Consider the following 10,423-nt stretch of genomic DNA (forward strand, 5'->3'; position numbering starts at 1 on the left):
AATGCAGGAATTCAGGGATGGTTTGGCATATGCAAATCCATATATATAATATACCACATCAATGGAGCCAAGAACAAAAACAACATGATGATCTTAATGGATGTAGAAAAAGCTTTTGACAAAGTCCAACACTCATTCATGATAAAAACCCTACAGAGAACTGGAATAGATGGTCTGTTGTCTCAACCTGATAAAAGCCACTTATGAGGAACCAACAGCCAACATCATACTAAATGGGCAAAATCTGACAGCTTTCACTTTAAAATCAGGAACAAGACAAGGATGTCCACTGTCTCCACTCCTATTCATTATAGTTCCGGAAACATTAGCTACATCAATTAGATAAAAGAGGAAAATAAAAGGAGTAATGATTGGAAAAGAAGAAGTGAAATTATCATTATTTGCAGACAACATGATACTGTACAGAGAACACCCTAAAAACTCCATCAACAGCCTTGTAGATTTAATCACCAAATTTAGCAACTTAGCAGGATACAAAGTCAGAACCCAAAAATCAGTAGCAGTTTTGTACACAAACAGTGAGCCCCCTGAAAGAGAAATTAGGGAAACCGTGCCTTTCACAGCAACAGCCAAACAAATGAAATAATCAGGAAACAATCTCACAAAGTATATAAAAGATTTATACAGTGAAAATTATGGTACTCTGAGAAAAGAGATTGAAGAGGATTTGAGAAAATGGAAAAATATTCCATGCTGCTGGATGGCCATACTCTCAAAATTGTTGTACACATTCAATGCAATCCCAATTAGAATGCTATTAGTATACATTAGAGAGATACAGGAAGCTTCCTTCAAATTTATTTGTAACCAGAAAAGATCCAGAATGTCAAAAGGAATCCTGAGAAATAAAGGAAAGGCAGGAGGCGTCACAATCCCTGACCTGAAGTTATACTATAAAGCTACTCTGATAAAATTGGCATCGTACTGGCATAGAGGCAGACCTGAGGAACAGTGCAACAGATTAGAAGATCTAGACACAACTGCAAACTAACTCAGCCCCCTTATCTTTGTGTGTAAAGGGGCCAGTCTCACTGGGAGAAACATAGCCTCTTTAATAAATGGTGTTACAAAACTAACTTTCCACATGCCAAAGGCTGAAACTAGACGCATGCCTATCACTATGCACAAAGCTACAGTCAAAATGAACCAAAGATTTAAATGTTAAAGCAGGAACACTAAATCTTCTAGAGGAAAATGTAGGTACAAATCTTAAAGACATAGGGATAGGTAGAGAGTTCATAAACAAAAAACAAAACGCATGGGAAATCCTTCAAAGAATCAATGACTGCGATCTCATCTTTTTGAAAAGTTTATGCACTTCAAAGCAAATCTCCAACCGAGTTAAAAGAAAACCCACAAACTGGGAAAAAATTATAGGTGGCTGTCCCTCCGACAAAGGCCTTTTATCGAAAACATATAAAGAATTTAAAAAAAAATTAGGCCCCCAGGTTCAAAGACCCAGTACAAAAATGAGCATCTGAGATGAATATACACTTCTTAGATGAGAAATACAAATGTCAAGTAAATATATGAAGAAGTGTTCAACATCATTGGTCATTTAAGAAATGCAAAGTAAACTAACACTGAGATTCCATCTCACCCCAGAAAGAATGGCTAACATCAAGAACTCAGCCTATAGCAAATGCTGGAGAGGCTGTGGATAAAAAAGAACCTTATACACTGTAGGTGGGTGTACAGACTAGTACAACCACTATGGAAATCGGTGTGAAGAGTCCTTTGAAAGCTAGTATTGGAGATCCTATTCAAGCCAGATATTCCACTCCTAGCTAGTTTTCCAGAAGAACTAAGAATCTCATACCACTGTGATATATGTGCACCCATGTTTATAGCAGCACAATTTATCATTGGTAAGTCCTGGAAACAACCCAGATGCCCATCAACTGAAAAATGGGTAAACAAGATGTGGTATTTTAACACAGTGGAGTGTGACTGTTCTTATTTCTCCATATCCCTGCCAGTACTTGTTATTTTCTTATGACCATTTTCATAACTCATTGTGATTTTGATTTACATATCTCCAAGGACTCATAATGCTGAACATCTTTTCATCTGCCTACTGATAAATGTCTGTTATAACTCTATGCTCATTTTAAATTAGATTATTGGCGTATTGAGTTGTTTTTTAGTATATTCTGGCTACTAGACCTTTATTAGATATATGGTTTACAATTATATATTTTTAATGTATTGTTTGTTTAATATATTTAATATGCTTATTAAATGAAATATGTTTAATATTAATGTATTTCTTTGTATGGCTTTATTGGAATTGAAAGGTATGCATTTTGAAATACACAAGCAAAGCCAGTGTCTTAGCGCTTTGCTTGTTACTACTGAGCTATTTCAGTACTTATTACTTTTCTCTCAGTGCTGGGACAAAATATCTGACACCCAAAATTAGGGAAGGAAAGGTTTATTTAGCTCACGGTTAGTAGAGGTTTCAGTCCAGACTTGACTGGCTCCATGGTAGAGGGCACCATTCATGATGGTGGAAAAGAGCAAAGACCAAAGGAAGGAGCAGTGGCTGTGACAGCTAGCAAGCTCTTCTCCTTTCCTTATATTGTAAGGGAGGGTGTAGCACTCACACCCACAAACCCAGCATTGCATCATAAATTAATCACAAACTCTAGCAGTCACCCCAATGACTGCATGAAGCTTTAGGGGGGCAACTAGACAAAAACCATTAACAGGCATGCATATTGGCACACGCCAGTAATCCTATCTTCTTAGGTATCTGAGGCAAGAGGATTGCAAATTTGAGATTATCCTGGGCAATTTAGCAAGGCCTGCTCATAAAAAATTGAAAGGGCTGGCTATGTAATTCAGTAGCTGTGCTTGCCTAACATGAATGAGTCCCTGGTTTTAGTCCCTACTGTTACACATAAACACACACACACACACACACACACACACACACACACACACAGAGAGAGAAAAAAAAACCAGAAAATTCTAAGTAAACCAAAGACAAACACATATTATGCATATGAAAGAAGGAAATATCTTACAGCCATATTCATAAGTTGGTGGCTGAGGAGTTTTAAGAACTCTTGAAAAGATTGACTGTGAGCAGATTTGTGGGGGTTGAAGGCCATGCTGCAGAGGCTAAGAGAAGCTGAGGAAGGAAGGTAGGGATGGGACAAACACCTTCGCAGCTAGGCACTTTGCAAGAGGCACTGGTGCACAGGAATGGGGGTTTCAGTGCTGGACTTTAGATGAATGAAGCCTTAGAGATTTTGCGCACACTCTCTAGGCCTGACCTGAGTCATGGGCTATGACAATGATGCAAAGATAAATTTGAAAGCCATTTCTGCAGTTGAATCCACAAATGTGTTGCCAGTTTAGATGTAAATGGCCAGAGACAGTGAAGACTTCGTTTTAGAAATGTTTCAGAAGTTACTGATTTCAGTAAAAACCAACACGACAGGCTTTCTTTCCATGTGTTTAAAACAGTCTGATTCCTAAAGATCAGAAATCACAGCACAATAAATTTCCTTTAATTTTTTTGGTTTATTGAATGTACCTTTGTTTTGATGTGCTTACAATTTTGAGATAATAAAATACTATTTTTCTTACTGTCCTCAACTGTGTTCTCACAGGAGTGAAAGCTTTCAGCTGCAGTGTCTGTAATGCATCATTTACAACCAACGGCAGCCTTACCAGGCATATGGCCACACACATGAGCATGAAGCCGTACAAGTGTCCGTTCTGTGAAGAGGGCTTCCGCACTTCAGTTCATTGCAAAAAGCACATGAAGAGGCACCAGGCAGTCCCCTCTGCTGCCTCCGCAACTGAAGAAACAGAAGGAGGAGGTATTTTTCCTTTGTTCAGAGACCATGAGCCAGATACAAATAGAATAATTAATGTACAAAGTACCTTGAATATTTGAAGTTGGCTGTATCTTAAATTTAGTAGTTTTTTGGTTTTGTATTTTTTTCAGAACCGGGATTGAACTAGTGCCCTGAGTTTTTAAAAGCTAATTTATTTTCTAGATATGAGAACCTACATGTTTCTTAAAAAATTCAGAAGCAGAGCGATGAAAATATCTTATTGTTACCAGTTGGGGCAGACAGTGTTTGCACCCCCGCTACCATTGTGTTCTAGCCATGCTTGCGCATACTTGTAGGTAGAGTTTTTCTAACAAATATGATATCTGCTAGGCATGCTGTTGTAATCTATTTAATCTCTCCCATGAAATGTATTACATACATATCTGATCTAGTAAGCCCTGGCCTTCAGGTGACCACATGCAATCCTATCATATTTTATGATGTGATATACTATAGAGAGATGTGCAGCTAACATCTGCGCTCTTCTGAGTCAGCATTTCATTGATGCTAGGCACTTTATAGTTTGAAGGATTTTCATTTTGAAGCATGATCAAAAATAGTGAGTGTTTAAATAAATGTATCATGGTAAAAGACATTAACTGCTGGGAGATAGCTCAGATAGAATAACCGCTTGCCTGGGAAGTGCAAGTTTCTGAGTTCAATCCCTGGTACTGGAAAAACAAAACAAAATAAAACAAAATGTGTTGCCACTAATCCTCCTCAACCCCCTTTCCTTGAAGCATACTTATCCCACTGTTCTTGCCACTTCTTTTTATTATTATTATTATTATTATTATTATTAATGTATTTAATATAGGATCTACAGGGTCTCACTACACAGATTGAACTTGTAGTGATCCTCCTGTTTTCAGCCTCCCAAGCACTGAGATTACAGGCATGTACCACTATGCCCAGTCTCAATCATATCTCAGTGTGCCTCTGGGGCAGGGCCAGCATGGCATGTCAGGGATTGAACCCTTGATCCTGTGTCTGCCTAAATAGGTGCTTTAATCCACTGAGCTATCTGGCCAGCCTTTGTTCTTGCCACTTCTGAAGTATTCTACAAGTCCTTTGTATGTATTTGTGGCTGCTTCAATGACCTGAATTGATTTGAAGTGTTTACCATTCATGATTATTGATTTTTTACTGTGAGAAAAACCCAGAGGTTGGAAGGTACCAGATTTTCTAAGGTGGATGAGGACATACCATAATATTTTTATTTGAAAGAAATTGCTGTACCAGAAGTGATGTGTGGCATGGAGCACTGTGGTGGAGGTTGACGCTGCTTACCCAGTCCTTAAGCTATTTTCTTTGCTGAGAATATGCACATTTCATATAGTTCACCCGTGAAGCCCTAGTACACAAGGTGTCAGTGTTGAATAAGCTATAGTTTTGAAGATCACCTTCTGTGAGTTTCTTGCCCCTGCTGTGCCTTGTTCTATCATCCCACAGTGGAACATGGTGATTGTTCATTGTTACCTTAAAGACTGTAATCTCAGAGATCAGATCCTCTGAGGATTTTATTTTTTAAATAATTTTTGTTGTTGTTACTCTGGGCCACCAAGTTGGTGGCACTTTGTTGGAGCAACAAAGGAAACAGATACAAGGTTTCAGAGGCAAGGTCCAGAGTGGTAAATTTGTGAATCATGAAGTTAAGTGGAGCCAAGAAACACTACATTGCCTCTATGCAGTCCAGACTGGCCTTAGACTCAGTGCAGTCCTCTTGCCCCAGCCTACCGAGTGCTGGAGTCACAGCTGTGCACTACCATATGCCTGCTGAGGATTCTTGGCATTCACTCCTCAGTTGCTTATTCCTCCATCTTCTTGTCATTTGACCATGAGGTCACAATGAGACCACTAGGTTCTCTAATACATTACACTGAAATGAAAGTTATGCAGCTTTCATATTTTGAGAAATTTGCCTAGCCTGCCTTAAGAACTTCTTTCCCATCTCTCTAGTACAAAACAGCTATTCAGCTAACCTCATAGCAATTGCTCTGAATATCAGTTTCTGACCTTTTGTATCTATAATAGTTCATGTCTTTCAATCTGGTAGTACTTAGTAGAGCCCTTATTTCTAGCTATTAATTGTCCTGAGATTTTATAAAGTGTATAAAGAACATAGGTTTTCCTTAAAGAATACACAATATCTGAGTACTATTTTTGGACTTCTGTAGGCTGGAGCGTATTAACTAATTGGTCATTATGGGTATAATCTTTTAATTCTAATTACATACTTTAGCAATTAATAAAGTTTGGAATACCAATAACTGAGTGCTGTTAGGATTGACTTGTAGGGTTCTGTGTTTCATATATTTATAAATACCTTGATATGCTGCATCTTATTTTCCTCTTTTGCATCTCTCCTGCCATAGAAGAGTTACCTGTTACTCAGTTTCACTCAAGTGCTGCCAGGAGTCTTGTGATAGTCACATTTCCTGTGTCAGGTGATTTGGCCTCCTGTCCTGTTCTGTTTTGTATTTTCATTTTCCTTGGTTCTTTCCATGCTATATGCTATGCTGGTGTGTTCTTGGTTACTTAAAAGCTTTTAATGCAATCATCTCCATGTTGCATTGTTAGTGTTGGTGGGGCCACTATCTGTAACCTGCCCCAAGTCTTTCCAAATATGAAATTTTAGTTCACTTTATTTCCTTTTTTGGCGGCTTCTACCAACTGGATATTAAATCTCATGGTTCTCTCATTCGTGATCTATTTTCCTCCACTTGTACCTTCTCTCCCTTATTCTTTCTCATCTTTTTTCCTCATTATGTTGCAAGAAAGATGATCCAGTTGGTTTTTAACCAACTGTCCACTTTGCTGTTTCAAGTTTCTGCTGAGTTTGAGTGTTTCTGTCCCCTGTGCAGTCATGACCCGCCCTCCTGCTTTTAGCCACATATCTTTCCTTCCCTGTTACATTGTAAGAGCAGCTTATTCTTATTTTTAATCAATTGGAATATATCCTTATATTTCACTGACTGAATACTTAAACATATACACATTTATAATCCTTTTTTTCCATTTTGAAGTCTTTTTAATTGGAGGCTCTTTGATAGTTTATCATTTTGGTTTCCAATTTGAGGCTTCTGATCTGCTAGTAATAAAGTGTGTATGTGCATACTGAGGTTGTGTGGACTCTGGAAGTTTCTTAGCTTCTTCTAGCTTCACGGTAGGGAAAGAAGAAGATAGTTCCAGCATCTTTTGGTGTTGTGGGGCATATTCAGAGGCCCATCCTTCTGGTGGCCTTTGCCTTTGTGGTCTTGCCATGTTCTCAGTAGAACAGTGGTGGGAAAAACAGCTCCCATCTTAAGTGTAGCTAATTGAGTTCCTGACTTTAATCTTACTTGCTTAATTTTATTTTAGTTTTGTTCAAACTTGGACTTTTACAAGGATTTTGATCCCTCTTTCTGTGCTTTGAGGAGACGTGTGTATGGAGGAAGAGGATGAAAGCTGTGACAGAAATGCATCGAGAAAGGCCCGTCCTGAGGTGATCACCTTCACAGAGGAGGAGACAGCCCAGCTCGCCAAGATTCGGCCCCAAGAGAGTGCTACTGTGTCCGAGAAGGTCCTGGTGCAGTCAGCTGCAGAAAAGGACCGCATCAGTGAGATGAAGGACAAGCAGGCAGAGCTGGAGTCTGAGCCTAAGCATGCCAACTGCTGCACCTACTGCCCCAAAAGCTTTAAGAAGCCCAGCGACCTGGTGAGGTGAGGGCTACGGCAAGACTGTGCAGGTGGCTCTGGGAAGCTCGAAAATGTGTGCTTCTCATCCTCTTTCTCACCCTTCAGTGCAGTAAGACAGCACTTTTTGGAATAAAGGGTCTTTATGATTGTGTTACATCTATAGTAACCTCCTTAAAATAGAATCTATTGATAGCTTGAATAACTGTGGTAGTAGTAAAAGAGGAGAATGTATTGGTTTATTGAGGAATAGTGTGCTAGGCTTTGTAGAATTTTGGAAGAGCACCAGATATCCTCCTCTTTAGGGACTGTTAGCTTATGTGAGGAGTACACACTCCCCATAGGCCTCAAAACCTCATGCAGAAGGACATAACAGAGATTGTGTCATAGCACCTCTGTGAGTCACAGAGCTTACTCCTAGCATATTTATTAAAGGGCCTGGGAGGTCATGCGCCTCTGTGCCCCTCAGAGACCTTCTAATGCCTGTTTTTGACTAGAAAACAAGAGGGTTAAATCCTGTCTTGTCCTTGCAATGTGCTTTTTTTGGATTCTAAGTGTGGTTACTTAATTTTCTGTATGTCTTTTAGAGGTTTATATTTCTTCTGTAAACTAGCTCTGTGTTGCTTTTTACTCTGATGTGATCTTTTTGCTAAGTTTTAAAAACTGAGTCATAAGAGAATTAGCTCTTTTTGTGTTTGTCTTGCAAATCCTTTGTTAGATTTGTTTATGATATTCTGTGTCGAGAGTGAAACTTACAATTTTTATTTCCTAAAGGTTTAAATACACAGTAACATAATCTTTATTTACATGGTTATAAATTTCAAATTATTGAAGGTATTTATAACTGTTTATAAATTAAAAAGAAAACCACTTAATTAGCAAATGCTTTTTGGATAGGCACGTTCGAATCCATACTGGAGAAAAGCCATATAAATGTGATGAATGTGGAAAGAGTTTTACTGTGAAATCTACCCTTGATTGCCATGTGAAAACTCACACAGGTAAGGAACAAACATTTATAGGGTTGTTGGATATCTTACTAAAATTTTTTGTTTCTCTATATTTTAGGCATATAAATACTTTAAAAATTACAGGAAGCTTAAAAATCAAGTAATTCTTGGGATTGTACTTACTTTTTTGTGAAAGTAAAAATATAGGGATTAGTTCTCAAAAATGGAATTATAAATTGTCTTGTGTTCTTACTCAGGCTTAGATATTTGTGTGTAAAGTATTCCATGTTAGTCTCATTCAGGCTAAAGAAATTCAGTTTCCTGGGTTTTATAATACAAAAACTAGAGACATGGCAAGTCTGATGATAGCTACCAGATTGTACATTTTTTAATCTTTTCTTGAGACAGGGTCTCACTATGTAATTCAGGCTGGCTTTGAACTTATTGTGGAGCCCAGACCTCAGGCTGATGTCAAACCCACAGTGATCCTGCAATCCTTCTGAGTGCTGGGATTATAGGCATGCATGACCATGTAACTGCTCTTGGCATGGGAGTAATTCTTGGGATTATAATTCTTTTTATGTGAGGGGATAAAATGTTGGGAAGGAAAAGATAGTTAGGATTTTGTGGTCTTTTTTTTTTTCTTTTTCTTTTTTTTTTCTTTTTAAATCTTGATCTCATTCAAGGACTGAAAGTCTACTGTCTTTGCTTCTCGAATTCCAAACAGTGAATCCTTGGGTTAGAAGACAGTTCTCTTCTTTGCTGGGTGTGGGCTCTGTACCAACTGTCAGCTTGGGACCTCAGGCCAGTTGGTTCTCTGAGCTGCAGGTTCTTTGTGTGTGAATGGGGCTAACAATTGTACTTATTTTGTTTGGGACATAGATGCATTCACACATGTGAGCAGCTTAGAACAACATTTGGCACATGGTGAACTGATGGGGGTTATTATGATTGAGATTCCCTGGGTTGTGACCATAAAATTTGCCTAGATTTTCTTTTCCATAATTTTATTGAAAAACAAATAGCAATGAGACAGTTTCAAACCAAATTGGTAGAACAGTTTCAATAATTAATACACGGCATACATTCTTACTAGTGGTTAATTGCTGTACAAGATGTGGACATGATATCCTATTTACAAATACTATTAGAATAAATCCCTCTATTCATTAAGAGAATGTAACTGTATATCTATCCTAAGCATTTTGAATACACAGATACAAAACAGACATTCATCTATATCTTCTTTTTTTGTTAAGTTCCATCATTTAAATATTATAGGTATGTAAACTCAGCAAAATATTCTAAAAGAGTTCAGTAGTCCATAATAGTATTGAGTCTTCCGCTTCACTGGCAATGTCAGAAATTGTTAACCCAAGTCCCCTACAGCTCAACATAACAGCCGGGCTTTACTTCTTATACTTCGTCTTTATACTTTTCTGCTGGATGGTTAAGACCAAGTAAAGCAGGACCTACACAACAAGAGTTGTAGCTTTTGAGTCTGATAAGGTCAGCAAAATCCCCTCAGGGTTTATCCTGAGATCCTGTACCTCAGATTGTAGAACCTTTGTCAGTGTCAGCCATGTGGATGAATCGCGGCCATTGGTTGGTCAATGTGCTTTCTGTGAAAGCCTGAGAGAATGTTTTCTCTCCATGTGACTCTCCTTAGGCACACTCTACATCATCGATCACTTTGCTGTTTGGCCCCATATTCTCCTTGTTCAAAAAATTTGGAGACACTACCGAGTTACATGACGATACAGTACAAGTTTTCATATTTCCTGAGTCTTAATTGACCTTGGAAGGCTAGGGCCAAAATGTTGGCTTTCCTTGCGGCCCTCCTTTCTCTCTAACTTTGGTCTGCAAACTTAGGTTGTTAACCCTCCAGAAGAGAAGCTTATTGTTATTACCATGCAACCATAGGCT

The 10,423-nt window shown here is 38.4% G+C and overlaps 1 protein-coding gene across 1 annotated transcript in view; it reads left to right on the forward strand.

Moving 5' to 3' along the window:
- Znf236 (zinc finger protein 236) overlaps positions 1–10,423 on the forward strand; it is a 141,633-nt gene that overhangs the window by 86,018 nt on the left and 45,192 nt on the right. The window contains exons 18-20 of the mRNA XM_023700080.1: positions 3,642–3,854; positions 7,292–7,574; positions 8,445–8,548. Of these exons, the coding sequence (XP_023555848.1) occupies positions 3,642–3,854; positions 7,292–7,574; positions 8,445–8,548 (600 nt within the window). The remainder of the gene's footprint in view (positions 1–3,641; positions 3,855–7,291; positions 7,575–8,444; positions 8,549–10,423) is intronic.

Source organism: Octodon degus, unplaced genomic scaffold, assembly GCF_000260255.1.
Source record: "Octodon degus isolate 3935 unplaced genomic scaffold, OctDeg1.0 scaffold00120, whole genome shotgun sequence".
Classification (NCBI taxonomy): domain Eukaryota; kingdom Metazoa; phylum Chordata; class Mammalia; order Rodentia; family Octodontidae; genus Octodon; species Octodon degus.